An 18,571-nucleotide genomic window follows, 5' to 3' on the forward strand; every position below is an offset into this window, starting at 1 on the left:
TTATCCTGCCTTCCCATATATGTCATGTTAAAAGCAGTTCACAAGGAAGAATGGCAAAACCAAGGACGAAATCATGACAGTCAAATTCCGCCTAAGTCATATTCAGAGCAGACCTGCTGAAATCAATGGATCTAAGTTTGTCATATAAGGGTGGTGCCCATTTCAAACTGGGGCTGATCATTTTAAGTGCCTCTATTCTTGAATAAGTTCCCACACCAAGTGTTGCGGACAAAGGGAGGAGTGTACCCAACCAATTCATCAGAAGCATTGGCCTCTTGGGCCAGCATTCTACTCTGTAAGGACTTGACAACAGCCATAGCTCCAGAATTTGAAATTTGAAATACTTTATTGTCACTTGTACAACTTGTATACAGTGAGATTACATGAGCACCCCCCACTCAGCTCTCTTAGTCTTAATTCCCCTCGTTTACTGACACACACACACCAAACCCAAAAGTCAGTTGCCCTGTTATCTTTTCATTCAGCAGCCTAACAGCCCATGGATAGAAGCTATTCTTTACCCTGTTGGTACGACTAATCATGCTTCTATATCTTCTGCCCGAGGGCAGGAGATCAAGAAAGTGCCGGCCAGGGTGTGAATCATCCCTGAGAATTTTCCTCACGCTCCTGAGGCAGTGTTCTTCCATGATGTCATCCAGCAGATTCAGGGGACAGCCCATAATATCTGGTGCTGTATTCACCACCCTCTGTAGGCACTTCCTATCAGCTGATGTCAAACCAGTGTACCACACCGTGATACAGTATGAAAGGACACTTTCTATTGTGGACCGGTAGAAGGAGATCATCAAATGTTGATTGACATCATTCTTTCGCAATACTCTGAGGAGATGGAGTCTCTGTTGGGCTTTCTTAACCACCTGAGTTGTACTGAAAATAAAATAAAATAAAATAAAATAAAATAAAATAAAATAAAATAAAATAAAATAAAATAAAATAAAATAAAATAAAATAAAATAATAAAATAAAATAAAATAAAATAAAATAAAATAAAATAAAATAAAATAAAATAAAATAAAATAAAATAAAATAAAATAAAATACGAGCTTGTTCTGCTCCACAGTATTAAATGCAAACTTATTTCTATACATTTCCCTCCATTATACTGGGCTCCCAGCGCCATCATAAGGGAAGGAATTCCCTTTTCTGAAACACAGAAATTCACCAAAAATAGCCAAATAGATGCTTTTATTTAGTTCCAAAAGGTAAAAAAAAATGTGATACCAGGATTGGGGGGGCGGGGGCGGAAGGGGACTCTATAATCCTCAAGATGTATCATCACATACTCAGGTTTACCACTCCCAGCTGCCAAACCAGGTGTTGACAGTCCTGACAAAGGGACCAGGCTAGGTGTTTTCAGAGTGAAATGAGATCCAGGAAGAACAATAAGATGCCAGGGGATGCCTTCCTGACAAAAGTATATGTAGATCTTTTCATTTACTTGTGTGAAGTGGGTACTTGAACCATGCATGATTGACAAGTTTTGTCCTTGTCACTTAGTAAGCAGGTTTACTTACTAGGCTTCACCTTCCTAACTTGTTGCCTCTAATGGCCCTGTTTGAAACTCAAAACACTCCACATGGATAAAATTAAGAGCCCTTCCAAGGAATGGGTGTAAGGTGGGGACAGGAACCTTCAGGTATGCGTTAAGAGAACAAGCCTTGGGGGGACATGGCCTTGTTAACCAATTGGGACCTGTCCCGATAAAGCCCACAGGCTGATGTCATATGTGAACTTTTGGCAGCTTACAATTGTTCCTTTGCAACTGGGTCTCACTGGGAGCTTTGCTGGCTCCCGTGATAGAATCATTGTACCTTTGACTGAAGGGGTTTGATTTCAAAATGTGTAGGCATCCTATAATGTCGAAAGTTGGCACATGAGAGATGGGGGAAATAAGGACCTGGACTATCAGTTAGGTCCACTTCCCCACACCTGGGAAGTGAGGGGCAAATGGGACTTGTCTACTGGCAAAGGAAGCCCATCTAAGAGAAGGAAAACTCTAATACTAAACCTCCTCTGCCCTGGGAAATATCTTTGGGAGAAGAAATGGCTAACGAGTAAACCCTACACAAGTCTGAAGGGGAATCCCTGTGATGTTTGGATGGCACCTTGTATGTCTCCTTCTGGCAACGCCTGCAGCCAAGCTGGTGCCACATCAGTGAGGTCATGAGGGGGAGGGTCTTGTCATCTGGGCAGCCTAGGACCTCCATACACACTACCCAGGCTTGCACCCCAGGGAGGTTACTTTGGTGCTGTTAGCACAGAGGTTTGATTTCACCCTTGGAAATGCACTCCATTGTCTCTCGAGTCAAGTGGAGGCCAGCAGCAGCAGCAGCAGCAGCAGCAACAACAACGGTTTGTGGAGTAATTAGGTGCGGCACACTTCGGCTGGCACTCAGCTTTACCAGATGTGTAGCAGAGTAAACACAGCTTGTGCCTTTCTGTAAAGGTAAAGGTAAAGGGAATCCTGACCATTAGGTCCAGTCATGGCCGACTCTGGGGTTGCAGAGGGAGCCGGCGTACAGCTTCCAGGTCATGTGGCCAGCATGACTAAGCTGCTTCTGGTGAACCAGAGCAGCGCACGGAAATGCCGTTTACCTTCCCGCCACAGCGGTACCTATTTATCTACTTGCACTTTGACATGCTTTCAAACTGCTAGGTGGGCAGGAGCAGGGACCGAGCAATGGGAGATCACCCCGTCGCGGGAATTCGAACCGCCGACCTTCTGATCGGCAAGTCCTAGGCTTTGTGGTTTAACCCACATTGCCACCCGCGTCCCATGCCTTTGTGTGCAAGCATGCAAAAAACTGTGTTTGCGGCTTCTTTCTAATCTCTAAGAAGCTTTATTATGTACAGCAACAGAAATAAATCATCCGCTCCAGGAGCGACCAACATTGCGACTCCCTTCGTCTCGGCCAAAACCGAAAGCAGACTCACACAGAACAAAGAACAAGTTCCCGGATGTGGGAAACCCCTCCCCAGTAGGCAGGACACTGGACTCTGAGCTGTTTAACCCTGTAAGCTCTGATTCCCCTCACACGGTTATCTGTTTATTATTTATTATTCAGTAAATGCATATTTCACTCGATTACAGAAAAGATAAAGCAATAATATGAGCAATAAGAAAAATTAGCAAACAATAATTTAAAACTTTCAAAGACTAAAATAACTATAGACTAAAAATGAATTAAATCCACACCAACTTTCTAAACATCTGGGTAGGCTTGTCGAAAGAAGAATGTGTGCTGAGAAGAGTACAGTGAAGGCACCTCACTGATATCAATAGGCAGGGAGTTCAAAAGCGTAGCTGCTGACACCCTAAAATACTGAGTTATAATAATAAAGGAGTCAGAAATACTTCAGAAGGGGTGCTGCTTTTATCATTGCCTTTTTGGCTACCACTTTGAATCCGCTTGGTTGAAAGAGGACAGCTGTATCTAAACTCCACCCACTGGATCTCAGTTATGGATGTTTCTAATCTTTGAAAATAAAATAGCTTGAAGTCTCAAAACAGGTAATTGTTGGGAAGCATGAAGCAGCTCGAGAAAAGTATAAAACAGCATAAGTTAAGAGGCGGAGAGAATATTGATCTGGGAGCGTTTGGACACCATCGATTTTGTTTCTGGGAAGATCTGTACATGGAGCCAGTCAAAGGAACAACTTGCCTAGAGAAGTTGTTGAAATGTTGATGCTGGAAGGTGTGTGTTTTTTTAAAAAAAAAGAGAGAGGGAAATTACACAGATATCAGACAGAAAGTCAGTTCCCACAACTGCCCTGCAATAAAAGCACATCTAACCCTTTGAATTCCATACTTTTGGTGTAGTATGCAAAATGGAAATTCATGGATCTTGTCCATAAAGAGACACGTGAATTTCTGATTACCTCAGCTCTACAGCTCATTAGTGGCATCCTTTCCAGATATTATTTAATTGAAGGCACTATCCCACCTTTCCCCCCAAAAGGAGCCCAGGAAAACGAACACCAAAGTGATAAAACGATGCATTTTTTAAATCATGGAATCATAGATTCATGTTTAGTCAGAATCTCCTTTCTAACTTGAAACTTGTAACTTGAAGCCATTGGTTTGAGTCATACCCTCCAGAGCAGGAGAAGCCAAACTTGTTCCCTCTTCCATGTGACAGCCCTTGTGATATTTGAAGATGGCTGTCATACCTCTTCTCAGTTTCCTCTTTTCCAGGCTAAACATACCCAGCTCCCTCAACTGTTCCTCATATCTGGTTGTCCACTGCAAGATACGCCTGGACTAGACATGCCTTTGGTCTGCTTTAACATGGATTTTATGTTCTTAAAACGGGATCCCTGATAGTTGGGGCTGAGGAAGACCCTGCCTGAAGCCTCAGCGAACTGTTGCCTATCAGAGCAGACAGTACTGATGAGAGATGGAACAATAGTATGATAATTCAGAAGAAGGCAGTTGAACACTACAGCCAAAGTGGTTACATTCAAGTAAAAAAGGAAACCAGGGTACCTGGTTGGTCTAACTGGGGACAAACATCATTCCAGACTCCAAACTGAGTAATAAATTATAAGGGTGGTTTTGTCAGAGAAGATCTAACTTAGTCATGTCCACTAATTTCAGTGAGTCTGCTGTGATCAGGACTCAGTTGCTTATTACCCTATGTATATTTCTATGTCTAGTCCTCTGGCTCTCTCACTGTCTCTTACTCTTTCCTTCCAACATGTTTATAGGAAAGCACTGTGCATTACATCCAGCACTCCAAAAAATGTGTTGGATCAATGCCTCTTCTTAGCGTTCCTGCAAATTTGAGTAAGATCACTTCCCCCACCCTGTTGGAAAGCTCTCGGGCAGAGCTGCAAAGCTTGAGCACCAATCGGAGGACGACGTTTCTGAATTCCCTACTACTCCTGACTGCTACTCCATATGTTAGCACCATCTGCCGTTACACACACAAACTTGAGAAGGCCACTGGAGTATTCTGGGCAAAGCGGCATGCAGTTTGTATACAGGGAGATGAGTAGGCTAGATACCTTGCCGAAAGCCTGTCAAGCAGAAAAGATTATGGCCAAGGGCAAATGATCAATGATCTCAGATGGTAGATTGTCTGGAAACCAAAACACGGGGGAAGGAAGACAGCTGGTGAATTGATCCATAAAGAGCCAGCATATTCAAGGAGTAACTGAGAAGTTCCAGAGTAATCAAGAGCAAGTAAACAAATGGCTATGAGGGAGATCATGAACTACATGAATGATTATCCAACTTCTTGAATCATTCCGGTCTACTTGAACTAGGAACATAAATTAAGGGTGTGCCCCAACTACAAGTTTCAGTTCAGACCTCAGTTTTGTGCTTTGGAAATAGTCTGATTTGGATTAAAGCACTTTGTAGACTGCCTGATTCAGCTCTGATCCAAATACAAATCCTTGTTTTGAGTTCTGTTTTACAGGCTTTGGGTAGGTAAAAAAAGGGAATGTGAGGAGCTGTGGTCTAAACCACGGAGCCTCTGGGGATTGCTGATTGGAAGGTCAGTATTTCGAATCCCCACAATGGGTGAGCTCCCATTGTTCTCTCCCAGCTCCTGCCAACCTAGCAGTTCGAAAGCATGCCAGTGCAAGTAGATAAATAAGTACCACTGTGGCGGGAAGATAAACGGCATTTCCGTGCACTCTGGCTTCTGTCATGGTGTCCCATTGCGCCGGAAGAGGTTTAGTCATGCTGGCCATATGACCTGGAAAGCTGTCTGCAGACAAACACCGGCCCCCTCAGCCTGAAGTGAGATTTAAGATAAATTTATTGTCATTGTCCGTATATACACAGTATACACAACAACGAAAATCAAACACCCACCCAAAGACCGGGTTCACATACACATTTGCACGTATCTCCAACACTCTCATCCTATTCAGACATAATCTATAAAAACATATCATACTCCAGAATGTAACATAACCTATTAAAGGCATAACATAACCTAAAAACCTGTCTCATTCCTTCCTACTCCCTGCTTGCTATTTCTTGCAACTGGCCCTGAGATCATTATTTAGTGCAATCAGAGCTCTTGGATAGAAACTATTCAGAAGGCGTGTGGTTCGTGTTTTCATTGTCCTATATCTTCTGCCCGAAGGCAACAGTTCAAAGAAGTTGTGAGCAGGATGGGTGGGATCTCTCAGGATATTGTGTGACTTCTTCAAAGTGCGAGACGTGAAGATCTCATCCAGGGTTGGTAGTTGGAGCCCAATAACATTCTGGGCAATTTTAATTATTCTCTGTAAAGCTTTTTTATCCGTTTCAGAGCTGCTCCCATACCACGATAATATACTATAGGTTAAGACACTCTCGATGGTACTGTGATAATAGGACAGAAGTAGGTGCTGAGATAGATTCAGTCCCCTGAGCATTCTCAGGAAATACAACCTCCCCTGCACCTTCCTCACAACCATATTAATATTTGCAGTCCATGAGAGGTCCTCAGAGATGTAAATGCCCAGGTATTTAAAACTACCAACCCTCTCCACCTCCTCGCCATGGGGTCCTTTACCTCTTTTTTTTAAAGTTAAAAAAGGAATCACTTGATGTCCACACAATATACTTGTGAGAGGTGTCCCTATATAAGAAACCAGCCAAATTATAACAGGCATGGAATCACGGAACGGTGGAGTTGGAGTCTGTTACAACCCCCTTAAATGCAGGAATTTTAGCTAAAGCATCCATGTCAGCTGGCCATCCAACCTCTGCTTAATAACCTCCAATGAAGAAGAGTGTATCACTTTCCAAGGTAGTCCGTTCCACTGTTTGCAGCTTCCTCTTCTCAACAGCAGCACTGGGGGTGCAACCAATCTGGCACAATGCTCCTTGACTTGAACCTGTCAAAATGATGCTTCTGCTTCCATTCTGAGCTCTTTGCACCCACAGATGCCTCAAATCTCTGTTTACAGCCTTCTGCTCTACTGGCTGAGCTATGAAAAGGCCTGCTGGTGGTGGAGCTGACTCCTTGGTACTGAAGGAGCTTGCAAAGTAAGAACACTCCTTCGAGATAAGGACACTCCTTCAAGCCAGATGTAGTCCTTCCACCAAGATGAAGACAAATGAGTGCCCACTGAGCTTGTGTGGGAAGGGTACTCCTGCCTTTATCAGTTGCATGTAAGCATCAACCGCAGCTATTGCCCTATCTTCATTACCATCATCCTTATTGTGAATGGGGGAGACTCAAATTTCCCATGAACTTATATTTAGGCAATATACTCAGAGTGATGGGTTATTATATTCCAATTTAATCATTGTAAGAGAGGCCAATGGGAGCGTATGCCTCTGCCATAAATCATCCACGTAGCGGGAAAGGCAACTTAAGTAATATAAGAAGGATTACAGTGCCTATAAATGAAAATACATCATCCCCTGGCATACTGCAAAAAGCAGAATTTGCAGCACTTTGGGACATGAAAAGATACCTATTTGGGCTTGATCAAAGAAACGTTTCAGTTTAAAGAACTGTAAATTTAAACAGGGAAAACAGGTAGATAAAAACGGGACTCCACGTTGCCATCTGGCAGCACAATGTTATACTGCACATACAAAGCATAAAAATCGCTTTTTCTTTGGCAGTTTAGCTGAGTCCTTGGAGTGCTCTGTGAATTAAGCTTATTAAAGTTTTAGTTAGAGCTGGAGCGGAACCCTTCCTCAAAAATATGCAGCTCTATATTGGTTTTCATATAACATTCCAAAAACGCTTAAGAAAACAAGAACTCCACATCTCAGACCCGATGTCTTACAAACAGTTTCAGGAACAACAGTTCCTCCTGTAAATGGTGATGTTCTGGTGAAATTGGCTGGAGCTGTTAGGAGCTACATGATGCAAAGTTCAGAATAACTTGCCAGTGATTCATCTAGCCCAGAATTCTCTTACCTAAGTCAGCCAGACATCATCAGAAGATGCCTTCCCTTGTTTGTCCCATGATAAGGGGTATAACGTAGTGTTGGAGTTCCTTTTGGTATAGTTAATAGGCATTGAAAGATCTCTCACCCATGAATCATTGATAGTCCATTCCAAGCCACTGAACGAGCTGTGATGCACCATTTTGACACACTGTGAGGTCCACTTGGATTCATGTTGAAGGATGGAGGTCAGATGGGGATGTTGCCTCCCTCCACGGCTTGAGCAACTTTTTGACTAATCCCTGGCTTTTCTGAAAGCAAAAACCGCTTGTTGATTTTACAGATGCATGCATTTTCTCAGATGCCAGTTTACAGGGCATCAGAAGGGACATCTAAAATAAGGTCCACCGTTACGGCTATTCTACTGATGGCAGGTGTAAATTCAAACGTATTTCATTTCTTGCATTGATAACCACATAATCTCCAAGGAGCCCAAGGTGGTTACATGATTAACCCTCTCCTCATTTTATCCACACAACAACCCTGTGAGGTAGGTTAGGCTGAGAGACATGAACTTTAAAACACACAAGAATTTATGTGTGTGTTCTTTCAAAAAAATAAATTGCATATAATTATGGAAATGCAATGGAAAGATTTATCAGTGGACAGCTGTAAAAGTGACTCTGAATCAAAACAGAGCTGCCTCATTTCTACAAAGAAAAATGGATGTGACCATCACAGAGGGGGTGGGGTGGAAAAAGCCCCCCCACACACTTTGACCCACATTTTTAATGAATTCTTCAACATAATTTATTGTTGAATGCTGGACTGAATATCCATTCTCCAATTCATTAGTCACTGTGCACTTCAGTTAATAGGCAAAGCATTAGCTAACTCATGATAAATTCAATAGATATTTTCAACATAATTTTGCTGGTACTCCCTGCCAACGTGGTACCACTTTGGAGGCTGAAAGGATGTCTTTCTTTAAATGAGAAGGAAGGCATTTTTAGGAAATATCCATTATGAATTCGTTCCAGAGCTTCTGATGGTTTCAAATCAGTCTATTAAATGAGGAAGGCACCTAGGATCTTATTTCAGAACAAATAAGTTAAAAATGTCCAAAGGGAGGAAGATAGAGATCAGAAATACAATCAAAATGGTGGCTTCTTTCATTTGTCCCTCAACAGTAGAAAGGCCATTCGGAAGCCATCTCACACAGGGAAGCTCAGTCAACCGATGCGCTTTAGTCCATGAGAAATAATTAGGGTGTCCTTTTTCTCCCTTCTGAACTTCACTTCCCTGATATTGAAATATGCTTTAATTAATAATAATAGCAATAAAAGGAAATATCACTGTGAATTCTATTTGGCCCATGATAATTTCTTAGATAAAGAGTCCTAATTTCTCCCCTCCCTCCAATGGAATTTCCAATGTTAACTTTGGAAAAGTCAAGCTAGACTATGATTACAGTTACCAAGGTCCCATAGATCTCTAACTTCTGAATAGACATGAATACCTCACACTGGTAATGTAGGGTGTTGATTTAGTGCTGTGCATCCCACAACCCAATCCAGCAGCCATTCTAAGACTTTGGATCGGCCCTCACCCAACTCAGGGCTGACCCAACCTGGATCTAGTCCTTGAATTTACTTGGGGACCAGAGTTAAATCCTGCTGGGTATTGCTTCCCCAGTGCATTCCCTGCAGCCAACAGGAATGCTGGTGAGTGGAGGGTTCAGTCCTGCTCATTTGGCTGTGCATGGATATTCCCTTGATCGGAACAGGCACAAATAGGCAAAGCACTGTGCAGGGCTGTTTAAAAGTCCTCTTGCAAACAGCTCCATCCAGCTCTTTGCAAAGGCTTTGTGCCTATCCTTCTCCCCTGCCACTATTGCTGTGTCTCTTGCCAGTCCCAGATCATTATCGGTGGGCCATCCTGACCTCAAGTGATCCGGGACTATCTCAACCCAATTCAGCTGAAGCCCAGATCTGCCCAAATGAGCCGGTTATGGGCTTTTGTTACTCCCTGGTGTTTATTATTATTCTTTCTCTCTTCCCACACCCCAATAGAACATGGGAAAAAATCCACCCTAAGAACTCAATTTTCAGACTAAATCTTGGAAATACCTACAAGCTTCTACAAGTAGAAAGAGGACTTTTCTAGTAACATTTGAGCTCTCTCCAGACATCTTTCAAAATTGAGAGAAGCCAAGATAATTCCCCAAATGTCTGGAATAGCTTGGTTTATTTTCTGAGTCAATCCTGCTTTGGAGGTTGCCCACCCCTCTCACCTACTCCCCACTATGATCTTCAAAATACCCTCTAGGATGTTGGGAATTCATTCCTCCGTGCTGCAGATATGGGATTGTTTCATCACATGTCTGTGTGTTTACGTTCCACAGTGTTGGATGTCATGGGAACGGAAGTTGAGATACCCTCTTTCCGTGGTACTACTTTTGCTCCCCCCCCCCCCGATGATGAAGCTGAGAGGAGCCATGTTTATCTTTGTCCTGTAAATAAGAAATATAGAGCTTTGTATCCACACCTCAAAGCCTTGCTTTTGTTGTCTGCTGACTCTGCTGAGACAGGGTGTGCAGATGTCTTCAGATATCTGTCGCAGCAGTGCCTCAGGAGGAGGATTAATCACCCGAGCAGCACTTTAGAGGGAGTAACACACTGGCCGTGGTGTTGATTCTCAAACCCTATGAATTTCAGTAGCAGCCACCCACTTCAACTCCCAAGGGACACCAGGGTAGAATGCCAGTGAACTTAACAGCAGGCAGGGATCCAGTCTCCCTCCTTTTGGTTTCTCTTCTCACAGCTGGACTGCTGACACTGCTTGCTTTGCCTTACTTTGCTTTAATATCAGCATCGAGCTCACAATAACAACACATTAAAAATTTAACAAGGAACATTTCCACTAAGACAGTTGTATCAAAACCTGCAGTAGCACAGAAGATAAAAAAGAGAGAATTCACTAAACAGTGACATATCTGAATCATATAAATAATTGATCGGGAATGGATGCGGAGCTCTAGCCCAGCTCCAGTTGACATAACCCCTCTGAAAAAGGGCTTTCTCGCTTGGTGCAGCAGCATAGTGGCAGGCAGCAAGTTTGCCTATACTTTCAGCCCCAAGGGAGATGGGACAGGTCCCATCCAGCCCTAAATGGAGCACATGCTGCTTGCAATCAGCAGTGCAGTCCCAGGCACCTGGATCTTTCACACGGAAGGCTCGCCTGGTCTCACTCAGTCCCCCTGAATGAGTCAATTGCAAACAGCAGTTCAAATCCCTTTACGGACAACTTCATTGCAAGCACACTCTCTTGCAGATGGCTGCACTATTTCCATCAGTGTCTTCTTTCACAGTTTCAGCCATAAGGGAAGTGGCGCTTGTCTCACTCTTCCCTGGATGGAACACAGCCTCCCAAATTCTGCTACTGCCACAGTGGGACCCATTAGGTACAATTAAAATAGAAGACAGGAACGAGTTTTCTGGATCAGGTAGAGTAGCAAAACTCTGCCAAAAGCTAATGGAACACTATATGGCTTGCTAGGAAATTTCATGATGATATGGAGTTTGTGCCCTACCCTAGGAACCTAGAAAATGAAATTCTCTACCATGCCTTGCCTGGGACTCACTGCTGGATGGGGGAAAATACACCTTTGAATGCTGGTAAGAGATTATGGCAGTGATCATTCAGTTCTGAAGAGCAGCATTGTTTGGTTTCAAAAACGTTAGGACCTTCTTTGCATTCATTATTATTACTGTTGTTTATTTATCTCTTATCCATGATGCTGCCCTTCTCTCTCCCTTCACATGCCTCCTGGTCAAAAGGCACTCAGCGCTCAGAAGCTGATGGACCACAGCTCCCATCATCCCTGGCCATTGGCCCAGCTGGCTAGAGCTGATGGCAGCTGGGGTCCAGTAGTGGTGTGCAGTCAGTAGACATGGGTGAGTAGGCTAGTCCCCTAAATGTTTCCCTGCTGCCTCCTTCCCAAAGCCTGGGAAACTTCTGTCCAGTTTAGGGATGCTCATACAGGCGATGTCTCACACATGACACCATCCCCCTCCCATTGCCCTTGGCACCTCTGATCCTAACTGTTCCTCTACGGAAAATTTCATATTTTTTTTTTAAATATTTTTTATTGCTTTTTTCCCAAATAGAAATACAAAGTCAATTATACAAAAAAAATAACAGAAAAGAAAAAGAAAAAGAAAAAAGTCATCCTTTCAAAGCATTTTTTCATAACCAACTGGACTTCCCCACGTCTCCCTCACCGTGCGTTCTTTACAATAAAATTTTTCAGCAAATTATAACCTTATTTCGTACATTCTTTTGTTCTTTCAAATACTTGTAGTTTACGTTTAAAATACTTATTTTCAATTTACACTAATGACATATATAATATTCTTTTAAACATTAGTCCTTTCCTTTATATAACTTAGTTTCCCATACCTTAATCTTATTGCTGGAGCTGAATTTCCCTAATCATGCGAATTCTTAACATTCATATAACTTGTAAAATTTTTGTAAATAATCTTTAAATTTTTTCCAATCCTCCTCTATTGCTTCTTCTCCCAAATCTCGGATCCTGGCAGTCATCTCGGCCAATTCCATGTAGTCCATCAATTGCGTCTGCCACTCTTCCAGTGTGGGTAAATCTTGGGTCTTCCAGTATTTTGCGATGAGAATCCTTGCTGCTGTAGTTGCATACATAAAAAAGGTTCTATCCTTCTTTAACACCTTCTGGCCGACAATGCCCAGTAGAAAGGCCTCTGGTTTCTTGGGAAAGGTGTACTTAAACACCTTCTTTAACTCATTATATATCATTTCCCAGAAGGCCTTCACTTTTGGACAAGTCCACCAGAGGTGAAAGAATGTCCCTTCAGCCTCCTTACATTTCCAACATTTATTATCAGACAAATGATATATCTTAGCAAGCTTGACTGGGGTCATGTACCACCTGTATATCATTTTCATAATATTCTCTTTCAAGGCATTACATGCCGTGAATTTCATACCAGTGGTCCATAACCTTTCCCAGTCCTCAAACATAATGTTGTACCCAATGTCCTGAGCCCATTTTATCATGGCTGATTTGACTGTCTCGTCCTGGGTGTTCCATTTAAGCAGCAAGTTATACATTCTCGAAAGAACCTTGGTCTTTGGTTCCAACAATTCTGTCTCTAGTTTCGACTTTTCCACCTGGAAACCTATTTTTTTGTCCAACTTAAAAACCTCTTGAATCTGAGCGTAGTGAAGCCAATTTTGCACCTTATTCCTTAATTTTTCATAACTCTGCAGTCTCCAAGTTTCTCCTACTTTTTCTATAATTTCCCCATATTTCGGCCAACCAACCTCCATATTAGGTTTTTTCCGGGCCTTGGCCTCTGCTGGTGAAAGCCACCTCGGAGTCTTACCTTCTAATAAGTCTTTGTATTTTATCCAGACCATAAATATTGATTTTCTAACAATATGATTTTTGAACATTTTATGAACCTTTACCTTGTCGTACCACAAATATGCATGCCAACCAAAAGCATTGTCAAACCCTTCCAGATCTAGGACATCAGTGTTCTCAAGTAATAACCAATCTTTCATCCAGCAGAAGGCCGCAGCTTCATAATATAATCTCAGGTCCGGCAGAGCAAACCCCCCTCTTTCTTTCGAGTCAGTTAATATTTTAAACTTTATCCGGGGCTTTTTGCCCTGCCAAACAAACTTGGATATATCCTTCTGCCACTTTCCAAAACATTCCACTCTGTCCACAATCTGTAGGGTCTGAAACAAAAATAACATTTTCGGCAATACATTCATCTTTATAGCTGCAATTCGACCCAACAAGGAAAGTTTCAATCTTGACCAGATTTCCAAATCTTTTTTGATTTCCAACCAGCATTTTTCATAATTGTCTTTAAATAAATTCAAATTTTTAGCTGACAAGTGGACCCCTAGGTATTTCACTTTTTTTACCACACTTAGTTCTGTTTCCTTCTGAAACCCATCTATTTCTAAAGATGTCAAGTTTTTTCCCAAAACCTTGGTTTTTTGCTTGTTCAATTTAAATCCCGCCACCCGACCAAACTCATAAATCAGTTCTAATACTCTTTTTGTACTAGATTCTGGCTCCTGTAATGTTAAAACCAAATCATCTGCAAAAGCTTTCAGTTTATATTGTTTCGCTCCGACCTGTACTCCTTGTATCGACCGGTCCTCCCTAATCATGTTCAGTAACACCTCCAGGACTGAAATAAATAAAAGAGGGGATAGTGGGCACCCTTGTCGTGTCCCTTTTTCAATTTTGAACTCCTCTGTCACCACATTGTTCACTATCAGTTTAGCTTTTTGCTCAGAATAGATTGCTTCTATTCCATTTTCAAACCCCCGCCCCACTCCCATCCCTTCCAGGTTTCTCTTCATAAACATCCAAGAAATGTTGTCAAAGGCCTTCTCCGCGTCGATAAAAATTAACACAGCTTTCGTATTGATATTAGTTTGTAAAAGTTCCAAAATATCAACAATGTTCCTGGTATTATCAAACAAATGTCTCCCTGGGAGAAAGCCTGCCTGGTCCTTGTGAATTACCTCATTAAGTATTTTTTTAAGTCTACTTGCCAAAATATCAGCAAAAATTTTGTAATCCACATTTAGGAGTGAGATGGGACGGTAGTTCTTAAGCTGAGTCTTTTCAGTTTCCAGTTTAGGTATCAATGTGATGAAGGCTTCTTTCCACGTTTCCGGTGCCCTCCTCCCCTCCATAATCTGGTTACAAACCTCCATTAACGGTTGTATCAAGTAGTCTTTTAATGTCTTGTAGTACTTGGAGGTAAGTCCATCTGGGCCTGGAGATTTGCCTAGTTGCATATTCTGAATGGCACCCTCAATTTCCTGTTCTGTTATTCTATAGTTCAGGATTGTCCTCTTCTCCTGAGATAGTTTTAGTAAACCATTTGCTTTTAAAAATTTATCTATCTCAGACACTTCCTGAGGCCCTTGTGTATAAAGTTTTTTGAAATATTTCTGGAAACACTTTCTAATTTCTTCTGGTTTCTGAATGTTTCTCCCTTCCACCTCTAGATTAGTGACAAAGTTCAGTTTTTGTCTCTTCTTCAACTGCCATGCTTGCAGTTTTCCACATTTATTTGCCGATTCAAATGATCTTTGTTTCATTTGTTTAATTTTCCATTCCACTTCTTGGTTTATCAATTTCGCATATTGAGCTTGGTGGAGTTTGATTTCTCTTAAAACCTCTTTTGATTTTGGTTTTAATCTCAATTTTTTCTCTCCTTCTCTTATCTTCTCTAATATCTTGTCTTTTTTTCCATTCCAAAGTTTTTTCTTAATTGTATTCTGTTGAATCAGAAACCCCCTCATTACAGCTTTACTTGCGTCCCAGATTGTTCTCTTTTCCACCGAAGTGTTCAAATTAATTTCAAAATAGTCCTTTAAAGTTTTTTGGGCCTTCTTCACAATCTCCTGATCTCTTAGTAGGGTGTCATTCATTTTCCATCTGAAAGAACCGGTTGGAGTAAGTCTCAATTCCACTTTCAAAGCATTATGGTCGGAGCAAGTCTTTGGACAGATTTCCACTTTTCTGATCTTAGGTGCCAGTCCTCTAGTTGTCCATATTTGGTCGATTCTTGTCCATGATAGGTGGGCCTCAGAGAAGAATGTTCCTTCTTTACCCAGGGGATTCCTTGTCCTCCATATATCAATCAGGTCCATATTGTCAGTTAGTTCAAAAAAAGTTTTAGGTAGTCTGCCATCTTTAGTTAAATTTTGATTTTGTGACTTATCCATATGAGTAGAAACCACCCCATTCATATCACCCATCATTATGATGTTGGTATAGTCCAGATAGTCCAGCATTATCTCGTGCAGCTTCTTGTAAAATTCCGATTTCCCCTCATTTGGTGCATATATTCCTAAAATCAAAAATTTTTCTCCCTGTGTTTGTATTTCAATTGCCAAAATTCTTCCTTGCTCATCTTTAAATAAAAATTTCGGTGACAAGTTCTCCTTTGCGTAGATTACCACTCCTCTTTTTTTAACTCTGTCTGATGAAATAAATTCTTGGCCTAGTCTTTTGTTAATTAGCACCTTCCTGTGGAGTCTAGTCACATGCGTTTCCTGCAAGCAAATAATATCCAATTGTTCTTTTTTCAAAATATGAAAAATCTTTCGTCTTTTTTCCGGGGAATTCCCGCCATTTATATTCCAACTGTACAGCTGCAGAGACATTCTGAATCAATCTGTTGTTCCTATAATGGGGTGTCTTCTTTTTCTTCTGGACCCGAGGGTGTAGGTATCAATGTTGTTCCAGGCAGTGGCGGTGGCCAAGAGGCTGCTGCTCCCTTCTGAAGGTCTTCTCCGTGGTCGTGCAGGAACTTCTGGTTATCTTCTGATGTTTTGATCTTAATTTTCTTTCCTTTAAAATTAAAAGATAAACCTTGGGGGAACTCCCACCTATACGGAATCGCGTTTCCTCTCAGCAATCTTGCTAGGTCTGTATATGTAGCTCTGAGATCCAAAAGTTGTTTAGGGATATCTCTATAAAATTCTGCTCTTTTACCTTGGATATCAAGTGATTTCTTAAAGTGGAGGCCTAATATTTTATCTCTCTCCTGCTTGGATCTCAAAATAATCAGACAGTCTCTGGGCTTATCCCTCCTCACGACTCTTCCCAGTCTAAACGAGTTGTGATCTTGAAATCTTTGTCCTCTTCTATACCCCAGAACTTAGAAAATTCTGCTGTCAGATAACCAATTAAATCTTCCTGTTCAAGCTCTGGAATAGCTCTTATTCTCAGATTATTTTCCCGGTTTCTCAATTCCACCATAGACAGGTAGGCCTGTTGGTCACTAATATGCTTGTGTAGTGGCCTTACCTCCCCTTTTATAGCCTCAACTTTTTGATTTGCTTGTTCTGCTTTTTCATTGGCTGCTTCAGCCAGTCTCCGATTTTCCACAGTTGCTTCCTTAAGATTCCCAATAACTTGTGTATGTTGTGCAACTTGGTCAGACAATTTAGTAATAGAGGATGTGGCTTGGTCTATTTTTGCCGATTGGTCATCTACCTTCTTATTCAATATTGCAAATTGTTCTAGCATTTGTTTTAAGAAGGTATCCGATCCTCCCTCCGCCATATCCTCTGATGCAGGCTGTGCAGTTTCTTTTTCTTGTATTCCCAAAACAGCTGGGACAGATGATCTACGTGACTGAGTAGTCAAAGTTGTTTGCACAAGTTGGGCTTGTCTTGCTTTCGTTTTAGCAGATCTTGTTTTCGGTTGGCCACTCATTCCACACCTGTCTATGAATCAAGGTCAAATTGTATATTGTCCCATGGGAAGGGTAGTTCCAGAGTGTAAATAACAAAGCAGGAGATAGTCAAAATAAAATTTGTTCCCAGGCACTTATAATTCCAAGACTCCACTAGGGGGAGTATTACTGTAGTTCATAAAAAGGAAAGAAGTTTATCCGCCATTAAAGTCCCTGCAGCCCCAAACAGTCAAATTTACCAAAAGTCCTTCATAAACTTTTTTAACTTGCAGAGCACTTCCCAAGCTGTCACAAAGTCTCAGATAAAAGGTGCAAATAACAGTTTCTTTAATTGTATCTTGCCAGTATCACTCCACTGTAACAGTCTCTATTTTAAATACAGTTTCCGCAATGACAGCTCTCTTTTTCTCCTGTCAGTCCGAGATTTGGTTCCTAATTCCTTGTAATCCATAAAGGGGAGAAAAGTCCCATTTAAAGTCCAAAACACTTAAAAATAAAAGTCTTTACTCCTTCTTTTTAAAAGCCAATTCTGTCAACACGATAGTCCCAAATTTTTAATCTTTTAAAGCTGCTTCCCGCTTGTTAAAATCTTTGCCTTTGATCTTTAAAGCACTGCCGGAAGACGGACTTCCTGTTTAACGTCTCCCGCTTTCAGCCAAATTTAAAGCTTTTAGTCCCAAGATATTTAATCCTTACTCACGAGTAAGTAGTTTGGAGCCTGATGTTTCAAGAAGAAAGGTCGGCGCTCATCAGCAGCAGCCGCGCGGCTTCGCTCCCGCAGAAAGAGCGATGAACTCACAGCACCGCTCCCCCTTCCACGTTTCCGGAGCCCCTTACGGGGTTCCTTCTTCGTTTTTGGGGTCGCTCCTGGTGCCCGCCGAGTCCCACGGCCACGGGCTCACTCTGCCCGTGGTTTTTCTTGATGGGTCACCGCTGTGCCGCAGCGGACGACCCTTTTCTGCGGAGCCCCTCTTCAGAGACCGAAGAGGACCGCCATTGCCGTTTCGCGCCGCCTCCGGAAGTCCCTCTACGGAAAATTTCATGGCACACCATTAGTTTCCTTGAATACCTGGAAAGCACTACAAACCCTTCAGAGGGATGAAAAATGACAAGAGAGTGCACTTTGACCAAAGAGAATCTCATTCAACAACTCCCCTGACTCTTGCTATTTCATTCAGCATTGCCTAGACACCTGCATGAAGAAGAAGAAGAAGAAGAGTTTGGATTTGATATCCCGCCTTTCACTCCCCTTCAGGAGTCTCAAAGCGGCTAACATTCTCCTTTCCCTTCCTCCCCCACAACAAACACTCTGTGAGGTGAGTGGGGCTGAGAGACTTCAAAGAGGTGTGACTGGCCCAAGGTCACCCAGCAGCTGCATGTGGAGGAGCGGAGACGCGAACCCGGTTCCCCAGATTAC

General features: G+C 42.1%; 1 protein-coding gene and 1 long non-coding RNA gene across 2 annotated transcripts in view; one reads left to right on the top strand and one right to left on the bottom strand.

The window, feature by feature from the left end:
• Positions 1-9,019: 9,019 nt before the first annotated feature.
• LOC308480991 lies at positions 9,020-10,244 on the bottom strand. The gene is made up of 2 exons (XR_013988392.1): positions 10,192-10,244; positions 9,020-9,172 (listed from the first exon to the last, which is right to left on the bottom strand). It is a non-coding gene; the product is annotated as an uncharacterized lncRNA (long non-coding RNA).
• A 1,200-nt stretch (positions 10,245-11,444) lies between these two features.
• The window catches only part of LOC308481789 (uncharacterized protein), a gene marked incomplete at its 5' end in the record, with an annotated part of 30,612 nt that continues 23,485 nt past the window's right edge, over positions 11,445-18,571 (top strand). The window contains one exon of the mRNA XM_081014496.1: positions 11,445-11,547. Coding sequence (XP_080870622.1) covers positions 11,445-11,547 — 103 coding nt within the window. The remainder of the gene's footprint in view (positions 11,548-18,571) is intronic.

Source organism: Podarcis pityusensis (genome assembly GCF_964106645.2).
Source record: "Podarcis pityusensis genome assembly, chromosome: 7".
Taxonomy (NCBI): domain Eukaryota; kingdom Metazoa; phylum Chordata; class Lepidosauria; order Squamata; family Lacertidae; genus Podarcis; species Podarcis pityusensis.